Source organism: Mesoplodon bidens (genome assembly GCF_964165515.1).
Source record: "Mesoplodon bidens genome assembly, chromosome: 4".
Classification (NCBI taxonomy): domain Eukaryota; kingdom Metazoa; phylum Chordata; class Mammalia; order Artiodactyla; family Ziphiidae; genus Mesoplodon; species Mesoplodon bidens.
This window is the reverse complement of record NC_138160.1, coordinates 148394425-148419953: the sequence shown is the minus strand read 5'-3', so window position 1 is coordinate 148419953 and position 25529 is coordinate 148394425. Positions and strand designations below refer to the sequence as shown.

Here is a 25529-nt window from a genome sequence, read left to right as displayed (position 1 = left end):
AGTTAGTCTTGTTGGACTGTTTTCCTTTGTTTCTGCATTTTCTCACTTCTCTGAATAAGCTTAATCTTTGGCTAAAGTTTTTCCACAGACAAAGGCAGGCTGAGGACATGGCGGGGAGTGGCGGGGAGGGACCACAGGGTCCTGGTGCATTTCAGTAGGTCTCAACAGTCGGCTTAAAATACTTAGTAAACCACGTTGTCAACAGATGTCCTGTCATCCAGGCTTTGTTGTTCCATTTACAGAGCACAGGTAGAGTAGATTGAGCATAATTCTGAAGGGCCCTAGGATTTGGGGAATGGTAAATGAGCGTTGGCTTCAACTGAAAGTCACCAGCTGCATTAGCCCCTAACAGGAGAGCCAGGCTGACCTTTGAAATTTGGAAGCCAGGCATTGACTTCTCCTCTGTGGCTATGAAAGTCCTAGATGGCATCTTCTTCCAATAATAGAAGGCTGTTTTATCTACACTGAACATCTGCTTAGTGTAGCCACCTTCCTGAATGGTCTTAACTAGATCTTCTGGAGAACTTGCTGCAGCTTCTACACCAGCACTTGCTGCTTCCCCTTGCACTCTGATGTCATGGAAATGGCTTCTTTACTTAAACCTCATGAACCCACCTCGGCTGGCCTCACACTTTTCTTCTGCAGCTTCCTCAGCTTTCATAGAATCGAAGAGAGTTAGGGCTTTGCTCTGGATGAGGCTTTGGCTTAAGGGAATGTTCTGGCTGGTTTGGTCTTCTATCCAGACCACGAAAACTTCGACCCTATCAGCAGGGAGGCTTTCACTCTGTTGTCATTCATGTGTTCACTAGAGTAGCACTTCTAATTTCCTTCAAGAACTTTTCCTTTACATTCACAGCTTGGCTAATAATTTGTAGCAAGAGGCCCAGCTGTTGGCCTGTCTCAGCTTTCGACATGCCTTCCTCACTAAGATTAATCATTTCTAGCTCTTTTTAAATTTTTATTTATTTATTTATTTTGGGTCTTCATTGCTGCACGCAGTCTTTCTCTAGCTGCGGCGAGCGGGGGCTACTCTTCACTGTGGTGCGCGGGCCCTAGGCACGCGGGCTTCAGTAGTTGTGGCTCGCGAGCTCAGTAGTTGTGGTGCATGGGCTTAGTTGCTCTGCGGCATGTGGGATCTTCCTGGACCAGGGATTGAACCCATGTCCCCTGCCTTGGCAGGCAGATTCTTAACCACTGTGCCACCAGGGAAGTCCCTCATTTCTAGCTTTTGATTTAAAGAGACGTGTGATTCTTCCTTTCACTGGAATAGCTAGAGGCCATTGTAGGGTTACTAACTGATCTAATTTCAGTATGGTTGTGTCTCAGGGGATAAGGAGGCCCAAGGAGATGGGGAGAGATGGGGGAACAACCAGTGGGTGGGGCGGTCAGAACACACCACATTTATCAATTAAGTTCACCATCTTACATGGTGCCCCAAAACAATTACAATAGTAATGTCAAAGATCACTGATCACAGATCATCATAACAAATATACTCACAATGACAATGTTTGAAATTTTGCAAGGACTACCGAAATGTGACACAGAGATACGAAGGCAGCAAATGCTGTTGGAAAAATGGCGCCGATAGGCTTGCTTGACGCAGAGTTGCCACAGACCTTTAATTTGGAAAAAACGCAATATCTGCAGAGGGCAATAAAGTGACACACAATACAACAAGGTATGCCTGTTTATTTATTGAGCGCCTACTGTGTGCCAGTCCCAAGATCCAGCAGTGAAGTCAGAGAAAATTCGTGTCCTCGCGAAGAAGGCCAATAACAAAGTGTACAATGAATAAGTGACTTATATTTGTCCAAAAGTGCTAAGTGTTATGAAAAAATAGAGCAGGACTTCCCTGATGGTGCAGTGGATAAAACTCCGTGGTCCCAATGCAGGGGGCCTGGGTTCGATCCCTGGTCAGGGAACTAGTTCCCACACGCATGCCACAACTAAGAGTTTGCATGCTGCAACTAAGGAGCCCACCTGCCACAACAAAGGAACCCACGTGCCCCAGCTAAGACCCAGAGCAACCAACCAATGAAACAAATAAAGAAATGAATCTTAAAAAAAAAAAAATAGAGCAGAGTCAGGGGTATTGGTGGGTGCTACTGTAAATAAATTTTAAATGGGGGGCTCAAAGAAGCCTCCATTGAGAGAATGACATTTGAGCAAAGATCTGGAGGAAGTGAGAGAGGGAGCTGTGGAGGAATCTGGAGGAAAGACACCATGCAGCGGGCACAGCACGTGCAAAGGCCCTGAGGCAGAACCATGCCTGGAGTGTTGGAAGAACAGCGAGTAGGCCCATGTGTCTGGAGCAGAGTGAGCGAGGGGAAGAGAGGGAGGAGGGGAGGACAGGGAGGGGACGGGACCGGTCGTGCAGTGCCTTGTGGGATGACTTGGGCTTTTACCGCAAAACAGGTGGGAGCCCTGTAGGGCCGCGGAAAGAGGAGGGGGCGGGGCCTGACTCAGGTGCTCACGGGCGCCCTCTGGTGGCTGCTGCAGGGAGGACAGACTGTGGGGACGAGGATGGGAATCCAGGGACCAGGGTGCAGCTGACCGCGCTGGTCCAGGTGGGGGCAGAGGAGGGGAGAGAAGTGGGTGGATTCTGCGCAGTTTTTTTGAAAGCAGAAGCAGGAGGACTGGCTGACAGGTCAGTCTAGGGTGACTCCCAGGTTCTCGCCGAGCAACTGCCAGGACGGAGCTTCCGTCAGCCAAGATGAGACGTGGGAGGAGCGGGTTAGCGAGGATGGTCAGACACCACGTGGCGGTGCTGAGTGTGAGACCCCCGTGAACCCCCCAAGTGGAGACGTAGAGGGGCAGCTGCACCCTGAGTCTGGAGCTCAGAGGAGGTCCGAGCTGGAGACAGGGCTGAGGGCATAGACGAGGCCGCCAGGGAGGGGTGGGGTGGGGGAGAGGAGAAGCCCGAGGGGGTCTGGGAGAGGTGGGTGGGTGGGTGGGTAAGTGGGTGGGAGGGAGAGTGGGGCGGAGGGGAGGAGGAGTATGGGGCCCGGGGACCATGTGAGAATGCAGTTCTTAGAAAGAGGCCGACTGGCCCGGTCAGACGCCTCCGAGAGGGGGAGGAGGACAGAGAAGTGACCGCTGGACTTAACAACTCAAAGGTACCCATGACCTTGACCAGGGCAGTTTCTGCAGCCTTGGGAGGAAAGAGGGCTGATACTGGAGCAAACACTGCAGGAAAAATCCCACCCTGGCCCTTCTCAGGGCTGACCCTACCTTCCAGAAGGCCCTTTATTAGCATGGGCAGAGGAGTGGGGGGTGGATGTGGGTGTCGGCTGCAGAGCCTGCAGAAACTTCCTCCTTCTGGCTCCACTGGACTTTCAGTTTCCCGAGGCCCTGCCTGGCCGGGGTCTGGGTCAGGGTAACCTTGAGCTCCAGTGTCACAACGACCCCTGGCAAAGGCCCAGCACAAGCGCCAGGCCCTGGCAGGAAGCAGATGCTTCTAGAAGAAAGAGAACAAACAGGCGCTCACTGCCTCATCGCGGGCCATCTGCAAACCTCCACACCAGCACCCTGGCAAACAACTCTGCCCAGATGTGTGTTTGTTGATTGATAATCTCACTGACCCGAGAGCCTGGGCACACCAGGTATATATGGTGCAACCAGAAAATAAAAATAAAAGTAGGATTTCTCATAGTTTTGTTCTGCTTTGCAGTGGGTTGCCTAACTGATCCCTAGGCACCCCTCTGCTCTAGCAATGCAGGTTCCAAGGGTGTTTCTCATACTGGTTATGAAGGGGCTCTCTGGAGGTGGAATACTACGTAGCCATGAAAAAGAATGAGGACACACAGAGTGGTGACCAGTGCTCCTGATAATGGAGGCGGCCTAGGAATGCAAGTTTATGTTCTGCTGAATAAAAGAAGCCAGACGCCAAAGGCCACATAGTGTGTGATCCCATTTATATGAAACGTCCAGAATAGGCAAATCCACAGAGACAGAAAGCAGATTTGTGATTGCCAGGGGCTGAGGAGGGGAATGCCCAGTGACTGCTAATGGGGACTTGGCTTCTTTTTGGAGTGATGAGAATGTTCTGGAATTACATAGTGGTGATGATTGCACAATATAGTGAAATATACTAAAAACCACTGAAGTGTACACTTAAAAAATAACATAATTCTCATACCAAAAAAAATCATGTTATATTTTTCATTAGAATCTCTGTTCCTTATAGGCTGTGTGACCTTGGCCAGATTACTTAACCTCTCTGAGCTTGTTTCCTCATCTGTAAAATGGGAATAATTAAATCCACCTCTTAAGGGTATTGTAAGGATGTGGTAAGGATTACACTAAAGCTCTTAGAGCAAGGATTACACTAAAGCTCTTAGAGCAATCCTTGGCCCATAGTAAGTTTTCTCAAAGTGTTTGTGCTTGTTATTATTATTATCTTATATAAAGTAAGTCAGAGCAGAGGAGAGGATTGGAGAAGTGCAATTTAAAACGGATTTTAGGGAATTCCTTGGTGGTCTAGTGGTAGGAACTCTGTGCTCCCATTGCCAAGGGCCCAGGTTCCATCCCTGGTCAGGGAATTAAGATCCCATGTTCCATGCCACATGGCCAAGAAAAAAAAGTCACAATCTAAAATATATAAAGAAAAAAGGGGGAAAAAAAAAAGAAAAAAGGGGAAACTTTTCAAAAAATTTCCCCCTATTTTTCTTTAAGGCTGTTTGGCCAAGAGTGGGCATGGGACTTCTCCAGGAAATACCCCAGGCCCACAGGGCCATGTTGGGTAGGCTGGCCTCCGAGGTGGTGGCTGCCACCAGGGGGCGCTGAGGCAGCAGGAATTGTGGCCGTGTGTGAAGTTGCCCTTCCCTACATGGTCTCCCCTCCAGGCCTTTGCCCATGCTGTGCCCACCCCCAGGGACACTTTTCCTCACCAATGGCTCATTCCGACTTAGGCCTCTGGTGTCAGCTTACTTCCTCCTTCCAGAAGATTCTCTTAATTCCCCCCAGGTTGGTCAAGGGTCCCCTTTGGGCCTCCACAGCCCCCTACACTTCATCACAGGCCTGATCTCCCCATAACACTGTCTCTGGCACTGGACAGTGAGCCCTGAGAGGACAGAATGGGGGTGTCTCAGGTCACCCGAGAGGGTGACTACTCAGTCATCCCTGTGCCCAAGGGCCTGCACACAGTAGGAGCTCAATAAATGTTGGTTGGCTAAATGGATGGAGGAATCCATGTCCACTCCATTCACTGCCCAGTGAGCTCCATGGGGGCAGAGTCCAGGTCTGTGTCCAGGGCACCCAGCATGGTCTGCACACAGTAGGTACTCACTGATTGTTTGTCAGAAGGATTCACTTTACTGAACAGTTATTGTGTGCCACATCCTGTGCTGGGTTCTGAAAATACTGCAGTGACCAAGACACATGGGCCCCCAGCTCTCTCAGCGTGGGCAGGGTGTAGTGGAGAAGCCACAAATTAACAAGTAACAAAATGAACAGGAATATTCAAAGAATTTTAAAAATCTAGGGACTTCCCTGGCAGTCCAGTGGTTAAGACTCTGCACTTCCAGTGCATGGGGCACCGGTTCGATCCCTGGTTGGGGAACTAAGATCCCACATGCTGTGCAGCACAGCCAAAAAATAAAATAAAATTAAAATTAAAAACGGAGGTCATGGGCTTCCCTGGTGGCGCAGTGGTTGAGAGTCCGCCTGCAGATGCAGGGGACACAGGTTCGTGCCCCGGTCTGGGAAGATCCCACATGCCGTAGAGTGGCTGGGCCGGTGAGCCATGGCCGCTGGGCCTGCGCAGGTGGAGCTCTGTGCTCCGCAACGGGAGAGGCCACATCAGTGAGAGGCCCGCGTACCTCAAAAATAAATAAATAAATAAAATAAAATGTTAAAAAAAAAAAAAAAAAAAAAAAAAAAACGGAGGTCATAAATTAACAGGCTGGGGAGTCTCCATATGGGCTAGAATCCAGTAGAGAGATACCTGGCTGAGTCTCCTGCCCCAGAATGCTACTTATAAGCTGTGTGACCTTGGATAAATGACGTCACCCCTCCTGGCCTCAGTTTCCTCATCTGTAAATTGGGAACATTGTTTCTAGCTCCTGGGGCTGTTGAGAGGATTAAATGTGTTCATCCAGCACGTAAAGCCCTCAGCCCAGGGATTTCAAAATGATCATCCTTTAAATATACGGAGTTGGGGACTTCTCTGGTGGTACAGTGGTTAAGAAAGAATACGCCTGCCAATGCAGGGGACACGGGTTTGAACCCTGGTCCAGGAAGATCCCACATGCCGTGGAGCAACTAAGCCCGTGCGCCACAATTACTGAGCCTGTGCTCTAGAGCTCACGAGCCACAACTACTGAACGCCTAGAGCCTATGCTCTGCAACAAGAGAAGCCACCACAATGAGAAGCCTGTGCACCGCAACGAAGAGTAGCTCCCGCTCGCCGCAACTAGAGAAAACCCATGCTCAGCAACGAAGACCCAATGCAGCCAAAAATTAAAAATAAATAAATTTATAAAAATAGATAAATATACTGGGTTGACACAGGGACATGTAGGTACTGGAGTTCCAGACTGGAGGTCACTATGTCCATGGTACAGGTGAGAAAGATGAGGCCTGGAAAAGGGCTGTGACTTGCGACTCACAACATCTCAGGGATGAAATAGGGGCTCACATTCTGAATGGGCCCACTTCTCCCTCCTCTGCCTCCACCTGGTCCAGCCCCCATCCTCACTGGCCTGGACCAGTCCCCTCTGGGCCCCCAGCTTCCACCCTTGCTCCCCAGTCTGCCCTCCCCACCCCAGCCAGGGGTAGCCCATGAACACCTGAGTCAGGCCCTGCCCCTCCTCTGCCCACAGCTCTCCATGGTCCCACCTCCCTGGGGGTAAAAGCCCAAGTCCTCCCTGAGACCCACAAGGTCCTGCATGAACTGCTCCATCCCCTCCCGGTCCTCACCACCCTCTCTCCTCCTCACTCACTCTGCCCATCCTTGCTGTTCATGCAACAACGCAGGCACGGTCCTGCCCCAGGGCCTTTGCACTGCCTGTTTCCTCTGCCCAGAAGATCTAACCCTTCCTTCCCAAGCTCTTTCTCCAGGTCTTGGCTCTAATGCCACCTCCTCAGAGAGGCCTTCCTGGTCACCTGGGCCAAAGTTCTTCCTCCTGAGGCACCCCCATCACCATGCATGCCCAGTTTATTTCTTCTGAAGTCTCCTCAGTTTCTGAAATTATCTTGCTTCCTCATTTGGTGATTCATTCACCACTCCCTTCCTTCCGCCTCTACCTGCGATTGAAAAGAGAGCAGGGGATGGTTCACATCTGTCTTCGCGCCCACTGCACCCCAGTGTCTGGGACAATCCTGGCACACACTAGGAGCTCAATAAATATTGGTCAACTGCAAAACTGGCCTGTTAACTGCAGCTGACTCTAGCCTTAGTGACCCGAAACCGTCTGTTTGGGAATTCCCTGGGAATTCAGCGTTTTCACTGCCGTGGCCCAGGTTCGTTCCCCGGTCGGGGAGATAAGATCCTGCAAGCCACACCAGAGCGGCCAAAAAGAAAAGAAAAGAAACTGTCTGTTTCCACAACCCCACCCGGAGAATCCAATCTCCCCAAGTTTCATGTCATGGCAGGGAAGCCGGAAGCAGACCTTCGACAAAATCTGAGTCAGCGACTAAAATAGTAAGTGGTGCGTGACAGTCTGGGTGACTCACACCAGGCCCGCCCTTTGGGGTGGCTGGTGGAGGAGGAAAGGACATGCTAAGTCAGTGTTCAAATCACGATGTTGGGCGAGAGGAGGCCTGCAGCTTCCTGGCTCACCTGGCCCACGTACGTCCTTCCTGGGCTGGCTTTCATTCCCTCCCTTGGAAATCCGACTACTTCACTGCAATCTCTCCACTTCCGATCTGTGTGACTTTGGGGACCAGAATTCACCTCTCTCTGCCTCGGTTTTCCCCATCTGTAAAATGGGGAGCAGCAACAGTAGCTTCTACCGTGTGGGGGGGTCATTTTTGAGGATTAGAAGACGTTTAGATGGGACTTCCCTGGTGGTCCAGTGGTTAAGACTGCGCTTCCACTGCAGGAGACGCAGGTTCGATTCCCTGGTCGGGGAGATCCCTGGTCAGGGAGATTCCGCATACCGTGTAGTGAGTCCAAAAATTTAAAAAGGTTTAGATTTAAAGCCTCCAAGATGGATAAATTGTGAGTGCTCAACAAATATTAATTCTATTCTTATTCTCAAAAGGTCTGAGACCCTGAAAAAGATTAATCCCCTTCATACCGGGCACAAAGTTAATGAGCACTTACACTGTCCCTGGTATTTCACTGTTATCTCACACGATCTGCTGATGACCTTGGAACAATGGCCTCATAAACCCATTTCTCAGATAAGAAAGCAGAGGCTCAGAGAGGTGAAGGCACTTGCTGAAGATTACAGTGTGATCAGAGCCCAGCATTGGTGGGAGCATCAAAGCAGACCCCTGCTTCCCCCAAAAAGGGCTGCAACAGAAACAGCTAAATGTACTCACAATGTCTTTTCTGTCCACCTTCTCTGGCATTAGAACCAACACTTCTGGCAAAGCACGTGACCCATCAGAAGACTACATTTCACAGCTTCCCGTGCAGCCGGAGATGGACCATATGACTATATCCTGACCAATGAAATGAAAGCAAACATGCACAACTTTTGGTTCCTGTCCCTTTTATGGCAATAGCAGCCACATTTTTATCCTGACAAATGGCCAGGCAGAGGTCTCCCAGAGGACAATGGCGCTGTCAAAGCATTCAATAAATACTTATTACAATTAAAACACCATACCCATACCCCCAACCCATTCCCCACCACCACGGTCCAGAGGGAGGGATTGACTGAGAATTTGTAAACACATCCAATTCTGGCTACCTCGAGGGCCAGAAAGTCATGGGGTCAATTTTCCCGGCAGTGTCCTGAAAGTAGCAAATGACCCCATGTTCCACTGACCCCTGGAGATGGGGAATCAAGGCCGAGGCCATCAGGTCCAGTCACTTGGTCATTTCGTTTCTGGCGTCTTGTCCTCGGGCGCCTGCGTCCCTCTCTGGTTCCACATGTGGTTGTTGAGTCCCAGTTGTACCATCTGTGCATGATGTATGATGAGGGGCTGCAGGCCAGGGTTCTGAGAGTGCCCGGGTGAAGTCTGTGGGAAGTCCGCGGGCTGCGGGAAGGCCTGGGGCTGCGGGAAAGCCACTGGGGGCTGCGGGAAGGCCGGTGGGGGCATGCCCGCCAGCCAAGGAGGGAGGGGCGGCGGCTGATGGCCCGCCCAGGTGGGAAAGGGTGGTGGTGGGGCTCCGAGGGGCCCCGGTCCCCCAAAGGGCACCTGAAGCACAGAAGGCGGTTGAGTCCCAAATGGCATGTAGCTCTCGAAAGCTACCTGGAGCTTCTCCATCTGCTTCTGGTAGGACTGGTAGTTATGGAGGCAAGCTGAGTGCGCGGCACCCCACGCCGCTGCCTGCTGCCGCTCACCCTCCAGGTGTTGGCTCTTCTCCTGCAGGGCCCGGACATCCTGTTCCTTCCTCCACTTGGCCTTGCGGGCCCGCAGCTTCTGGGACTTGAAGGTGTTGGCCACCTTCCTGGCGAAGATCGGGGAGTGCTCGTCCAGCCACACCAGGCCGGTGAGCAGGCTGGACGTGCTGGGGCTGAGCTGGGTCTGGGAACTCTCCAGGGGCAGGAAGGGGATCACGCAATCCTGCCACCCGTGCCGCGTGAGGCTGCTCATCAGAGACTGGTTCGCCTGGTGCTGGCTCAGCCGGCAGTCGAAGTTGGAGGTGAGCAACAGGATGGTGAAGGCCGAGTGGTCTAAGGCGTCCTGCAGGCAGTGCAGCTCGCCGCGCCCTGGCACCTGGAAATCTTCGCAGAAGGTGGCGCCGTCGCTCACGCCCAGGGCCTCCAGCCTCTCGCGCACCCGCAGCGCGATGTGCTCGTCCGCGCCAGCGTGCAGCACCACAAAGTTATAGAACTTCTGCTCCTGCGACTCCAGCTCAGGAGGAGGGGGCCCCGGCTTTGAGATGGTAGGGTGAACCTTAGGAGGAGTCGATGGAGACGAAGAGGGAGGGGACGTTTTGGGGGCCGATGGAGTCGGTGGGCGTGGCCGAGCCGCCGGGTAAGTGGTGTCTTCCTCTGAAAGTTGGATTGGCGTCTGATCCGCGACAGGGCAGGCGTTTCTGGAAGGCGAGGGGAGAGATTTGGGAGCTGCTGGCACATCCGTGCACTCCACCGAGTAGTGACTGCTGGTTTTCGGAGCTTCCGGGGGGTCGTGCGGGCTGGCGGGGCATGCATCTGCGGCCGCCTCGGGAAGCCTGGGGGCTGGGCTGTTTGGCCGCACCGGGGACCTGGCAGCCTCCACTGATGGGGGCCAGGTCATCTCCTCGGGCTCCTGGCAGCCCATAGGGGCAGGCTCGGGCACCGGGCTGGCCCGGGGCTTGTCACACAGCTTGCTGGGCCCGTGGGGGCTGTGGTGACTGCTGAGGAGGGCCACGGTGGGCGACTGGCTAATTTCCAAGTTGCTGGCCAGAGAGGCTGGGCTGCCGGTGGATCTCAGGGAATGCCCTCTGCTCCAGTCCGAAAGGTCCTCGATGGGCCGTGGATCGCTGCGGGTCCCGGAGGGTGATGCCGAGGACGGCAGGAGGCACCCCAGATCGGAGTGGAGAGTTTGGATGGCCCCCAGGTCCCTAAGGACGTCCCATCCGCACCGGTCTCGGGCCTCTTCCTGGAGCTCCCCCAGCTGGGGGTCGTCCCTGGACCTGAAAGCACGGACGGCTGCCCGGTAGGCCTCCTCCCGCATTGGCGCTGGACACAGCCTCTCCTCGGCAAGAAGGTGGTACACCCTGGCAACGGCCCGGGACACGTCTGGGGGCTCCTCTGGGGCCTCAGTGCTGTCCACACCAGCCCACTGGCGGGCCACCAGCTTCGCCACAGCGTCCGCCTTCAGCGCCTCCAGGGAGATCCTGGCCTCGGTCTCCTGGCCCAGCTTTAGGAGCACCATGGCATGCAGGAGGTCCGCCCCACGGCAGCCTGGCCGCAGGGTCTTCAGCTTGTGCTTAAGATACAAGAGCTTATCCTGGCCCGCCGCGCCTAGAATGTCAAAGGCGCCAGAAAGCGACGGCCCTGTGCTGGCCATGGGCGCAGGTGGGTGTGGCCTCCGGCGGCGGGAGAAGCACTGGGTGATGGAGTCATGTTCCACACGCCGCCCCCCTGCGCTGCAGGCCCGGTGTCCCTACCTGCTCACGGGTACTAGGTCCCCTGGGGGCTGCAGAGCAGACCTGTGAAGCAGAAAGACATGGTTATCACCAGAAAGGGGGCTCTGGGAGGCGGCCCAGACAACGCACCCCCCCCCATGCCTTCAAAACCCACCAGACCTATCACCAGACCTTGACCTTGGGCAAGACTTCTTACCTCCCCCACCTTCCCTCTCCTCCTCTGCAAGAGGACAGCAGAGGCATCTGCCTGGTGTCACCCAGCGGGTAGCTGCTGCTATTTTCCCCATTCACAGAGGAAGAAGGTGAGCCAGAGAAGTGAAGTCATTTGCCCCAAGTCACACAGCCGGTGACAGATCTGGGATTTGTTTGTTTGTTTGTTTTGTCCAAAAGGCATGCGGGATCTTAGTTCCCCAACCAGGGATCAAACCTGCACCCCCTGCAGTGGAAGCATGGAGTCCTAACCACTGGACCACCAGGGAATTCCCAGAGCTGGGATTTGAGCCCAAGCTGTCTGGCTCTAGAGGCTGAGGCTATGTGCATAACTACAAGACTATACTGCCTATTAGGATGATAATAAGCCCACTTATGGGATTGTTTCAGGGAGCTGAGTTGCGTTAACGTATGGAAAGCTCTGAGCCCAATGACTGGAAGTCACTCAGGAAGGGTCAGCCTCCTAGATAGCCCCCAGTGACCCCACATCCTGGTATTCAAGCCTTGGGTGGTCCTTCCAATGTTGTCCCAGAGTTCTGTGAGATCGATAGAATATGGCAGAAGTGATAGGGTGTCATCTGTGACATTAGGTTATAAAAGACACTGGCTTCCTTCTTAGTCACTCTCTCTGTCACTCTCTCGGAGGTAAACAATGATGTGAGTGGCCCTATGGAAAGGCCCACCAGGGGAGGAACTGAGGCTTCCCACCTCCAGCCACATGGGGGCGCCAATCTCAGACTCCAGCCCCAGTTAAGCCTTCAGATGAGGCAGCCCCAGCAGACAGCGCCTCATCAGAGACCTAGAGCCAGAGCCGCCCAGCTCATCTGCCACCAGATTCCTGATATTCAGAAACTATATGAGATAATAAATATTTGTTGTTTTGAAGCCACGAAGTTCTGGGGTAATTTGTTCCACAGCAATAGCTAACTGATACAGGTTGCATTATTACTATGATGAGTTAACCATGACCAAGGGCCAGATCTATGCCTAACACTGCTGCTAAGCCCTTTGGAGGCTCTTTCCTCTTCTCTCCATTTCTTGAAAAATGCCAAGCTGGTTCCCACTTCAGGATCTTTGCATGCACTGTCCCCTCTGCTTGGAGCACCTTACCCCAGACCTTTGCCTGGGTGACCTGAAGCTCATCCTTAGCCCCCAGGTACAATGGTGCAACCTCAGGGAGCCCTCCATGACCACCCCGGTTCTCTATCCCAGTCTGTCTCTCCATGTCCCCCCACAACAGAATTGGCCACTGGGTGACCTTTTCCTGTGTGTTAAACCTTCCACATCTGTCTGCCTCCCAGTCACCACGGGCATCAAAGGGTGAGGGTTTGTGGAACCACACAACAGGTACCTAACAAATACTTGTTGAATGAATGAATCAATGTATGAATGGGGCCAGCAATATTTCCTTCCAATACTGTTGATAAGAAAACAGGCACAGGGCTTCTCTGGTAGCACAGTGGTTAAGAATCCGCCTGCCAATGCAGGGGACACGGCTTCGAGCCCTGGTCCAGGAAGATCCCACATGCCGCGGGGCAAGTAAGCCCGTGCGCCACAACTACTGAGCCTGACCTCTAGGGCCCATGAGCCACAACTACTGAGCCTGTGTGCCACAACTACTGAAGCCCGCGCGCCTAGAGCCTGTGCTCTGCAACAAGAGAAGCCGCCACAATGAGAAGCCCACGCACCACAATGAAGAGTAGCCCCTGCTCACCACAACTAGTGAAAGCCCGCGTGCAGGAACAAAGACCCAACACAGCCAAAAATAACTAACTAAATTAAAACAAACAAACAAAAAAACCCAATCCCTTAAAAAAATAAAATAATATAAACTCAAAATGGTTAAAGACCTAAATGTAAGGCCGCACACTATAAAACTCTTAGAGGAAAACACAGGCAGAACACTCTTTGACATAAACTGCAGCAAGATCTTTTTTGACCCACTTCCTAGAGTAATGAAAATAAAAACAAAAATAAAAATATGGGACCTAATTAAACTCAAAAGCTTTTGCACAGCAAAGGAAACCATAAACAAAACGAAAAGACAGCCCACAGAATAGGAGAAAATATTTGCAAACGAAGCAACCCACAAGGGATTAATCTCCAAAATATACAAACAGCTCATGCAGCTCAATAACAAAAAAAAACAATCCAATCAAAAAAATGGGCAGAAGATCTAAATAGACATTTCTCCAAAGAAAACATACAGATGGCCAAAAAGCACATGAAAAGATGTTCAACATCACTAATTACTAGAGAAATGCAAATCAAAACTACAATGAAGTATCACCTCACACCAGTCAGAATGGCCATCATCAAAAAATCTACAAAGAGGGGCTTCCCTGGTGGCGCAGTGGTTGAGAGTCCGCCTGCCGATGCAGGGGACGCGGGTTTGTGCCCCGGTCCGGGAGGATCCCACATGCCACGGAGCGGCTGGGCCCGTGAGCCATGGCTGCTGAGCCTGCACGTCTGGAGCCTGTGCTCCACAATAGGAGAGGCCGCAGCAGTGAGAGGCCCGCGTAACACACACACACAAAAATCTACAAACAGTAAATGCTGGAGAAGGTGTGGAGAAGAAGGGAACCCCCCTACACTGTTGGTGGGAATGTAAACTGGTACAGCCACTATGGAGAACAGTATGGACGTTCCTTAAAAACTAAAAAGAGAGCTACCATGTGATCCAGCAATTCCACTCCTGAGCATATACCTGGAGAAAACCATAATTTGAAAAGACACATGCACCCCAATATTCATTGCAGCACTGCTTACAATAGCCAGGACACGGAAGCAACCTAAATGTCCATCAACAGAAAAATGGATAAAGATGTGGTACATATATATATAATGGACTATTACTCAGCCATAAAAAAGAATGAAATAATGCCATCTGCAGCAACATGGATGGACCCAGAGATTGTCATACTGAGTGAAGTAAGTCAGACATAGAAGGACAAATACCATATCATATCACTTATACATGGAATCTAAAAAAATGGTACAAATGAACTTATTTACAAAACAGAAATAGAGTTACAGATGTAGAAAACAATCTTATGGTTATCGGGGGGAAAGGCAGGGAGGGATAAATTGGGATACTGGGATTGACATATACACACTATTATATATAAAATAGGTAACTAATCAGGACCTACTGTATAGCACAGGGAACTCTACTCAACACTCTGTAATGACCTATATGGGGAAAGAATCTTAAAAAGAGTGGATATATGTATATGTATAACTGATTCACTTTGCTGTACAGCAGAAAGTAACACAATATTGTAAATCAAGTATACTCCAATAAAAATTTAGAAGAAAGAAAGAAAACACACACAGAGAAAAGGTCTTTCCCAAGGACACAGAACAAAGACACTATGGAGAGTGTCCCAAACCCCCAAATTTAAATCCCCAGGCGCTCAATTTACGTCACATTCAGACTTGGAAAAAGCATAGCCTCACGTCCAGTCCAGGAGGCCGAGAACACTTTCTCTGCCCCTCAGCTAGGCCTACTGCCTGAAACCCGCTGGTGCCCACGTTGGGACCTGCCCCACTCCCGAGCCAAGAACAGTGCATCTGCACCAGGGACAACTCTATCCCCTCAGGGGACACATGGCGACATCTGGGGACATTTCTGTTGTCACGACTGCGTGGAAAAGTGCTCCTGGCATTGAGTGGGTGGGGGCCAGGATGCAGCTCAACATCCCACAGTGCCCAGGACAGCCCTTCAAGAGAATGACCGAGCCCCAGATGTTGCTAAGCGCTGACGTTGAGGATGCCTGGTCTAGATGAAGAGCTGATTCATCCATCAACCCCCTTTGCTGATAAATCACAGACGTCACTGTATAAATGACTCAGCTTTCTTTTTTTTTTTTAAATTCATTCTGAGCGGATGTCAAATGGCCCAGGACCAAGGTCGATGGTTCCAGAGGTGTGACAGGGATGTGACCGAGCAGAGTGAGCAAAAGAGAAGTGGCTGAGAAGTGTCAGAGAGAGAGAGGCGGGACGGGGGTGGTGGTGCGGGGCCGGGGGAGAAAGGACGCAAGGAGATGAGCGGCTGTCTGGCTGTTTCGAAATTGAAAGCGGCCTGACATATTGAAATGCTGATAGGGACGGGGAAATAGCAGAGACCCTAAAATGGAGCTGACTTCCTAGTATGGGGAGACAAATGATTGGCGGATACATAGTGAAATTCATGATATATCACAGTATAAATGCCGTGGAGAAACGAGGGAAGGAGAATCATAAACTCCAAGAATGGGGGAGAGGGGTGCAGTTTTTGGGTTTTTTGGTTTTGTTTTGTTTATTTGGTTGTGCCAGGTCTTAGTTACGGCACGTGGGCTCCTCAGTTGTGGCACGCGAACTTCCAGTTGTGGCATGCATGTGGGATCTAGTTCCCTGACCAGGGATGGAACCCCGGGCCCCCTGCACTGGGAGTGTGTAGTCCCAGCCACTGTGCCACCAGGGAAGTCCCTGTGTGCAGTTTTAAACAACATAGTTTAGGAAGGTCTTGATGAGAAGAGAGATTTCGACAGGACATAAACATGGGGAGAGAGTGGGGACATCTGAAGGAAGAAAGATCCAGGCAGAGGAAACAGCCCGTGCAAAGGCCCTGGGGCAGGACCATGCCTGGTATGTTGGAGGAACAGCGAGAAGGCCCTGTGTGTCTGGAGCAGAGTGAGTGAGGGGGAGAGAGGGAGGAAGGGAGGGCAGGGAGGGGACGGGGCAGGTCGTGCAGGAACTTGTGGGCCTGAGTAGGGGGAAAGGGGGGCACTTGGGCTTTTACCTGAAAACCTAGAACCACCTCGACCTGTCTAAATGCCATGGTCTTGCCTCATGTGTGTTGCCGAGAAGGAAAATGGGCTCAGTGGGACCACATCTGCTAACTTCTCAAGAGAAGCCAGAAACTCAGATTTTCAGGAATCTGCTCAGTTGTGTCAAGTTAGCAATCGATTCAAATATTTTAAAGAGACCTTGTGAGCCTAAAAGAAAAAAAAAAAAAGCAAGCCAATGTGCCATCCGCAGAGTAAAAACTCTGAACATATTTGTTGCAAATAATAAATAAAGTGTGTGAAGAGGCGAAAGTTATACATACACAGCATTCATTCATTCATTCAAGAAGTAATTTTCCAGCATCTGCCATGTATTGGACACTGAATGTATCAGGACAGAGAGAAGAATAAAACAGGAATACTCTTCCCTCTTGGAGCTGACAGTCCTCCCCAAAAAAGAAGGAAGATCATTATTGCTTAAGTGCTTCCTTAGCTCCTGAATTATTTTTCCATAAAGAAAGACTAAATATGAGCCATATATTATGGCAGAGAAGAGTTCCTTTTTTCTTCTCATAAACTTTTTTGCTTCTTTCAAAAACAAATATCAACATATGGCAACTTACGGCAACAAAGTGGGTATATGTATATATAATATTACAACCTAGTATATCATATCTCTTAATTGCCCCACTGGCCTTCCTGCTATCCTTCAAACTTGCCAGGCACAGTCCTGCCTCAGGGCCTTTGCACTGGCTGCTCCTTCTGCCTGGAACACTGTTTCCCCCATGTATCCCCACAGCTCACTCCCTACCTTCCTTCAAATTTTTGGTCAAGCCTGCCCTGATGACACTGTGCACAACTCCCTAGGAAGGGGTCACAAAGTATGGCCCATGGGCTGTTTTAGTAAATAAAATTTTCTTGGAACACAGACATGCTCACTCATTTACACAGGATCCATGGCTGCTTTGAGGCTACAATGGCAGAGCTGAGTAGCTGCAACAGACACCATGTAGCCCATAAAGATGAAAATATTCACTCTCTGGTCCTTTCCAGAGAAAAGTTTGCCAACAACTGGGCTACGAAACAGGCATATGATTTTTTTTGCCCCCATTCCATAGAGGGGCAAACTTAGATTGCACAGCTAACGATGGGCAGAACAGCCCCATGGCACCAATGTTTGTAACCCTAAGACCAGATGCCTGTCTCTCCAGCCCATATAATTATTACGGGGGATAACTGGCTGTTATTGGTTGAACTAGGTTCCCCCCTCACCAAGTTCAGATGTTAAAACCCTAACCCCCAGGACCTCAAGATGTGACTACATTTGGAGATGTGGTCTTTACAGAGGTAATCAAGTTAAAATGAGGTCATAAGGATGGAGTCCTAATCCAATAAGACTGGTGTCCTTATAAGAAGGGGAGACTAGGACACAGACACCCACAGAGGGAGGATCATGTGAGGACACAGGGAGAAGACAGCTGTCTGCAAGCCAAGGAGAGAGGCCTCAGAAGGAACCAACCCTGCCGACACTTTGATCTTGGACTTCCAGCCTCCAGACTGTCAGGCGATAAATTTCTGGTTTTTAAGCCCCCCAGCCTGTGGGACTTTGTTATGGCAGCCCCAGCTCCATGTGGCTACTGAGTACTGGAAATGTGGCTACAGCTACCGGGGAGAAAGTAAATATTAAATTTTATTCATATTTAGTTCATTAAAATGGAAAAACTGGGGCAGTGTAAAAAAAAATGTTCCCCAATTAAACCCAACTTTGGGGACTTCCCTGGTGGCACAGTGGATAAGTCTCCACGCTCCCAATGCAGGAGGCCCAGGTTCGATCCCTGATCAGGGAACTAGATCCCACATGCATGCCGCAACTAAGAGTTCGCATGCCGCAACTAAGGAGCCCACCTTCCACAACTAAGACCCGGTGCAACCAAATAAATAAATAAATAGATATTTAAAAAAATAATTATCAAGGCTTTACCGTGTGTAAAATACAATGCATTTATATAATTGTATGTATTAAAAAATAAATTCTGTAAGTACTATTATCTCCTCTTTAAAAAAAATGACCCAACTTTGTTTTCGTAGGATCAGATTTCACTTAAAATGTTAAAAATGTAGCATCTGAATTGAGATCTGAAAAAATACACACCAGATCTTGAAGAATTAGTCGAGAAAAGGTATGTAAATGCCACAGCTGGATTGGAAGCCAAGCTGCCTGGCCCTAGAACCCACTGAGCCTGTGGTCTCCAAAGTGTATCGTCAGAGATTCCAGCTTACATGGACCTGGTTATATGGCCTGAGAAACAGACTTATCTAGTTTTAATTGAAACAGCCCCTGAAATGAGCTCATGGTCAGACTACTGGAAGAAAGTGGAGGACAGACGTTGTTGCCATAATGCAGGCACAAGTGAGCAGTAAGAGAAGGCAAAGTGGGGCTTCCCTGGAGGCACAGCTGTTCAGAATCCACCTGCCAATGCAGGGGACACAGGTTCGAGCCCTGTTCCGGGAAGATCCCACATGCCGTGGAGCAACTAAGCCCATGCACCACAACTACTGAGCCTGCACTCTAGAGCCCATGAGCCTAGAGCCCGTGCTCCGCAACAAGAGAAGCCACTGCAGTGAGAAGCCCATGCACTGCAACAAAGAGTAGCCCCCACTCGCCGCAACTAGAGAAAGCCCGCGCAGCAACGAAGACCCAATGCAGCCAAACAATAAATAATAAAAATAAAATAAATTAATTTTTTTTAAAAAAAGAGAAAGGCAAAGTGTATAGTTTCTCCTATCTCTGATGTGAGCTTGCTGTCGGCAACAAAATGGGATAAAAACTATGACGATCAGGTGGGACCACAAGTCAGCCAAAACTTACTGAAATATCAGAACTCCTTGAAGTATCAGATATCTCCCTCTACAGCAATGACTCTCAGATCAACTGTTCTTTCCACCTGTCAGTGGCTCCTGGGAACAGCTGCATGTATAGTAACTTAAAAAGAAAAAAATCACTGGGAACTCTACTCAGTACTCTGTAATGACCCATATGGGAACAGAATCTGAAAAAAGAGTGGATATATGTATATGTATAACTGACTCACTTTGCTGTACAGCAGAAACTAACACAACATTGTAAATCAACTATACTCCAATAAAAATTAATTAAAAAAAAAAGATAGATGGACCTAGAGACTGTCATACAGAGTGAGGTAAGTCAGAGAGACAAAGACACATGTATATTAACACATATATGTGGAATCTAGAAAAAATGATACAGATGAACCTATTTGCAAAGCAGAAATAGAGACACAGGTGTAGAGAATAAACGTATGGCCACCAAGGGGGGCAGGGCAGGTGGGATAAATTGGGAGATTGGGACTGACATATATACACTACTGTGTATAAAATAGATAACAAAGGGGACTTCCCTGGTGGTCCAGTGGTTGACTCCATGCTCCTACTGCAGGGGGCCCGGGTTCAATCCCTGGTCAGGGAACTAAGATCCCGCATGCCACGCATTCCAGCCAAAAAAAAAAAGTTAAAAAAAAAAAACGTAAGTAATGAGAACCTACTGTATAGCACAGGAAACTCTACTCAGTGCTCTGTGATGGCCTAAACGGGAAGGAAATCCAAAAAGGAGGGGGTATATGTATATGTAGAGCTGATTCACTTTGCTGCACAGCAGAAACTAACATAACATTGTAAAGTAACTATACTCCAATAAAAAAAAGAGAGAAAATCAATCACGTGGTGACATGCACCCTCCAATTTTTAACGAATAAAGGGCACACCTGATAAAGTGTGAAGGACGGGGCATGAATGGGGCCAGACATTAAGTTCTGCATCACGCACTGTTCACTCTGAAAATTCAAGTTCAGTACTTAGGATCTGTGTCCTATTCTGAATTCAGGTTCTAGGTCAATAAAATGTTAAAAGGAAGAAAAGTTCACCAACTCCTGCAACTACACCACGGGCAGCAGTGTGAGAAGAAAATTTGAATTAGCTGCCAACGCTGAACAGAGGAGGTGCTGTGTGAAACTCTGGTGTTCTGGGTTCTCTTGGAATCCAGACGGTCAGCAAGAACAGAGTGGCAGCTGCCCTTGTCCTGCCCTTGGTCACAGCCTGCCCCCTTTATGGGACACCCACCCAAAATGAGTCAGCTCCAGGGCAAGAGAGCAGTGGGTGGGAGCATGCGCTTGGGGTTCAAATCTCAGCTGTATGGCTTCCCAGCTGTGACCTTGGACAGGCCACAAGCACATTGGTGCCTCAGTCTCCTCCTTTGTGGACTGGGTACGAGGATGAGCTCTTCCTGCGAGGACCGCCATAGGTCGAATAAGTTAATCCGTGTAGAAATGGCACAGAGCAGTGCCTAGCGCACCCTCGGTGCGCCGTGAGCCTTAGGGTACCTGACAGCTGTCTGCCCCCAGCAGCACCCGAGCTGGAGGCCCCCGCAGCAGAGGCTCAGGGCTGGGCTTGTGGAAAAGCTCACAGCCAGACTCAGAATCAGCCAAGCAGGGACTTCCGTGGTGGTCCAGTGGATAAGACTGTACACTCCCGGGGAATTCCCAGGTGGCGCAGTGGTTAAGAATCCGCCTGCCGATGCAGGGGACACGGGTTCGAGCCCTGGTCCGGGAAGAACCCACATACCGCAGAGCAGCTCAGCCTATGTACCGAGAGCCCGTGCTCTGCAACAAAAGAAGCCACCGCGATAAGAAGCCCGCGCACCGCAACAAAGAGTAGCCCCTGCTCACCGCAACTAGAGAAAGCCCACGCGCGGCAACAAAGACCCAATGCAGCCATAAATAAACAAACAAACAAACAAACAAATTAAAAACGCTCCCAATGCAGGGGGCCCGGGTTCTATCCCTGGTCAGGGAACTAGATCCGCGTGCCGCAACTAAAGATCCTGCGTGCCGCAGCTGAGACCCACCGCAGCCACGTAAACAAATATTAAAAGAAAAAAAGAATCAGCCAGGCAGGCCCTCCCCTGCCTGCACTCCTGGCAAATTGCCTAAAGTCACACTGTGTTTCTCCTCCATCTCCTGGCCCGCTAGCCTGAGCCCCGACGCAGCGCCCCCTCCCCAGACACTGTGCCCTGGCATGTCCCCCGTCCACTCCATCTGCCCTGCCCAGCAGCCACCCCAACCTTCCAGAAACCTGGCTTTCATTCTACCCAACTTCCACAGCCTCCAGGGCAAAGTCCACTCTGCACCTGATAGTGGGTGCTCGGGACAGCGGGGTGGGGGTGGGGGAGCACCCACCGGGGTGAGGGACCCGGCTCTGCCACCTGCCAGCTGGTGGAGCCTGTTTTCTCAGCCTCAGTTTCCTCGTGTGTAAAACCAGCAGGAGAGTGGCCCTCGTCCTGAGCGAGAGTTCAGAATAACAATATAAGAATCTGTACAAATCAGAAATAAATACTGGCAGAGTTCCTTTTTTCTCTTCTTTTTTATTTGTTCACCAAATCTGGAATTTGCCTACCCTCTCCTCTCCTGTCTACACTCTTGAGCAATCTCTTCACACACAGAGAGAATATTAATTGAGCACCTACTGTGTGCCAAGAGCTATTGTAGGTGCTGCTGCAGACCTCCGGCCATCTTGGAGCTCACAGTCTAGTTGGGGGAGACCCGGGATGAATGAGAAAGTAGTTCATTGCAGAGAACGGAAAGAGCTATCAAGAAAATGAGCCAGGGTGGGGGAGGAAGGCAAGGACTCGGGGAAAGGCTGCCGAGAACTGGAGATCAAGGGAGACCTCTGGGAGGAAGTGACACACGGGAGCTGAGACCTGAAGGAGGTGAGGGAGCAACTCAGGTGCAGATCTGGGGGAAGAGAGTTTCAGGAAGTGGGCACAGCATGTGCAAAGGTCCTGGGGTGGGACTGGACCTGATGTGTTGGAGGAACAGCGAGGAGGCCCACGTGTCTGGAGCAGAGTGAGCGAGGGGGAGAGAGGGAGGAGGGGAGGGCAGGTCGGGGATGGGGTAGGTCGGGCAGGGCCTTGTGAGAAGGAGGAGGGAGCCCTGGGGAGCTGCATGCAGAGCTGGGAGGGGACCTAACTCAGGTGCTCACAGGTGCCCTCTGGCTACTTCAGTGAGGGCAGATTTGGGGGTAGGGTGGTGAGGGCAGGAGAGAGGGTGGGAAGGAGACATGGATGGAGGTGACCACTGGCTCAAGCAAGCAATGATGGGATCCAGACCAGGTGGTGATCTCCAGGAAGGATCTCTGGAGACCAGCACACAGTAGGTATACTTACATAAATAAATAAGTATACCTTATAAATAAATACTTATTGGCTGAATAAATCAGTGAGTGGACAGAGCAGTGCCTGGCACACAGTAGGCACCCAATAAATGTTTTCTGCTTGAATCCTTCCTCCCCAAGAAGACAGCCTAATCGGCTCCTACCAGGACTGGCACATAGTAGGGGCACACTTCACTCCTTTTGGCTAATTAAGAAATGTTCCAGGGGACTTCCCTGGTGGTCCAGTGGCTAAGACTCCACGCTACCAATGCAGGGGGCCCAGGTTCCATCCCTGGTCAGGGAACTAGATCCCACATGCATGCCACAACTAACAGTTCTCATACCACAGCTAAAGATCCCGCACGCTGCAACGAAGATTCTACGTGCTGCAACTAAGACTCGGGGCAGCCAAATAAATATTTTTTAATAAATAAGTGTTTGGGCTTCCCTGGTGGCACAGTGGTTGAGAGTCCGCCTGCTGATGCAGGGGACACGGGTTCGTGCCCCGGTCCGGGAAGATCCCACATGCCACGGAGCGGCTGGGCCTGTGAGCCATGGCCGCTGAGCCTGCACGTCCGGAGCCTGTGCTCTGCAACGGGAGAGGCCACAACAGTGAGAGGCCCGTGTACCGAAAAAAAAAAAAAAAAAAAAAGTGTTTACTGAGCACCTACTATGTGCCGGGCACTGTGCAAAGCAAAGGACAACACTGCGAGTTAAGACTATTTTGACTGCCTGTTTACCAGTAGAAAAGGGAGGCACAGAAAGGTGACTTGCCCAGGATCACACAGGTAGAAAGTAAAGGGGCAGTAATGTAAACCAGGCAGCGTGGCTTCAGGGCCCCTGCCTTTATTCACTGAGCACCTATTATGTGCAGTACCCCTCCCATGCCTGGATCTGAGGAATTCTCAAGCCTGGCCAAGGTACCGGACAGCTGCCCTCTGCATTTGGCACACATTACTGTGACAGATCACACTTTTGCTTCCTGTGGCTCCATGAGGACACTATTTGGCCCCTACTGTGTGCCCAGGGTACTGAACTGTGTCTCCTGGCATGCAGCAGTTGCTCCATAAAAGTTTGTTGAAGAATGAATGGCCCTTATTCGGAGGAGAACACAGAGGCCCAGGCAGGTTCTGCAGCCTGGGGCACCTACCAACCCTCCCCCAAACTCTGGAATCCAGACCTCAGCCTGCCTGGGTCACACTGTGGTGTCCCCTCCCCCAAACCCCTGCCTCAGCCGCAAGGAGAGGAAAGGAACACAGGTACCCTGAAGAAGTCCTGGGCTCAGCCAAGTGGTGCCAGCGGCCTGGGCAGACTTGGATCGACTCCTGGGCAGGTAACAACCAACCCCGTTCCCCACGGGAAGGGGTGGGGAGCGGGGGGTTGGAGATTCCCCGAGACCTATCTCAGCTGATGGATGGGACCCGCTGAGGGAAGCGCGCTTCCCCAGTGGGAGGGGGGGGTCACGGAAGCCCCTGGATAAAATGGGGATTCGGGACCCTGGAGGAGCTGGGGGAGCGGCAGTGGGGGATGGCGATCACCGGGCAGGAAGAACCGGGGCTGGGGCAGAGAGAGCGCCCAGTTTGGGGAAGAAATCAGAAACGCGGAGGAGGAAAGCAGTATTGGAAGGTAGTACGTCATGTTGGGGTGGATTCGGGGTGTTGGGGAAGAGTTGGGGGGAGGACTTGGGCCAGGGAGGGGAGTTGGAGCATTGGGGGGCGGGGGGCACTGAACACGCGACGCAAGGACGTCCAAAGCTCCCAGTGCGGGGCAGCTGCCTTCGAACCCTGGCGAGGGGCGCGGGCAGCCGGGCCCCCTGTAGGCCTGCGGGGGCCCCCTGCCCCTCCCCAGCCGGCCCTCGCCCCTTCCTCACCTACCAGGGATCGCGGGGGCGGCTGGCCGCGCCGCTCGTGTCCTCGGGGCTGGGACTGGGGGCCGGGACTGGTGGCCGGACGGCCTAGCGGCGTGCCCGCGGACGGCAGAGAGCGAAGGGCACGCCGGTGGCTCCAGGCGCACGGCCTCCGACCGCCCCTTCCGCGTCCGGAGGGGAGGGAGGAAGGGGGTGAGATCACGCTTTCCCAGCGGGACCGGGAAAGTCCCTGAGACGCCCCGAGCGACGCCCTCTGTCCCTCCGCCGGCTGCCACTTAGGGGACGTTTGGGCACCTCCGGGGTGGCCGGGCGCTGGGGACCACAACGGGGGTCAAGGGTTACAACAGCCCTCGCGAGCCCACCGTCTAGTGAGAAAGAACCACAGCGTTTAAATTAGTTCATCTCAATTAGTAATTAATGTTTTCCAGGACACCGAACAGAGGGGATGGGATAATTGTGGGGGACGGGGGGGAATCATGGCCACCCTGGAGGGATTTGGGGACGCCCATGTGGTTGGAAAAGGGACAGCAAGATGGCATACCTTTTTGGCCGCGCAGTGCAGCTCGCTGGGATCTTATTTCCCCCACCAGGGATTGAACTCCAGCCCTCCGCAATGAAAGCGCAGAGTCCTAACCACTGGACCGCGAGGAAATTCCCAAGATGGCATATCTTGAAGATGCAAACATGAAGTTTTAAAATTCACAGGGAGCAGAACTAACTAAAGCCTGTAACTAATAAATAAATAAATAAATAAATATATATATATATATATATATATAAAATAAAATTCAGGGGCTTCCCTGGTGGCGCAGTGGTTGAGAGTCCGCCTGCCGATGTAGGGGACACGGGTTCGTGCCCCGTTCCACGAAGATCCCACATGCCGCGGAGCGGCTGGGCCCGTGAGCCATGGCCGCTGAGCCTGCGCATCCAGAGCCTGTGCTCTGCAACGGGAGAGGCCACAACAGTGAGAGGCCCGCATACCGCAAAAATAAAATTAAATAAATAAATAAATAAAATAAAATTCACAGGGGTCCTGAACCCAGGGCTTACATATCTATTGGGCAGAGTTAAATCACGGTGCTCAGAGCCCGTCATACTTCTGGGACCCACGAAAATGTTTTCATTTCTCTTAAAATCAGAAAGGAAAAAAAAAAAAAGAACAGAAAATGAATATAATCCAGCCTAAATTATATGTGTCTTTATACCAACACAGTTGTAAAATGTAATTTAATTTTTTTTTTTTAGTGGAGGAAGAGGCCCACAA

General features: G+C 51.2%; 1 protein-coding gene across 2 annotated transcripts; it reads right to left on the bottom strand.

Moving 5' to 3' along the window:
• Positions 1-6825: 6825 nt before the first annotated feature.
• TICAM1 (TIR domain containing adaptor molecule 1) lies at positions 6826-24416 on the bottom strand. 2 transcript variants are annotated; one of them, XM_081233492.1, is made up of 2 exons: positions 24269-24416; positions 6826-11257 (listed from the first exon to the last, which is right to left on the bottom strand). In XM_081233492.1, exon 2 carries the CDS (start codon positions 11113-11115, stop codon positions 8992-8994), a length of 2124 nt encoding a protein of 707 aa, XP_081089618.1. In that variant the 5' UTR covers positions 11116-11257; positions 24269-24416; the 3' UTR covers positions 6826-8991. The 2 variants fall into 2 exon arrangements, with proteins under 2 accessions (XP_081089618.1, XP_081089617.1); XM_081233491.1 differs by having other exon boundaries at positions 24273-24416.
• Between the last annotated feature and the right edge of the window lie 1113 nt (positions 24417-25529).

Coding starts and splice junctions, on each gene's coding strand:
- TICAM1 (XM_081233492.1), bottom strand. CDS start 11,115: ATGGCCAGCACAGGGCCGTCGCTTTCTGGCGCCTTTGACATTCTAGGC.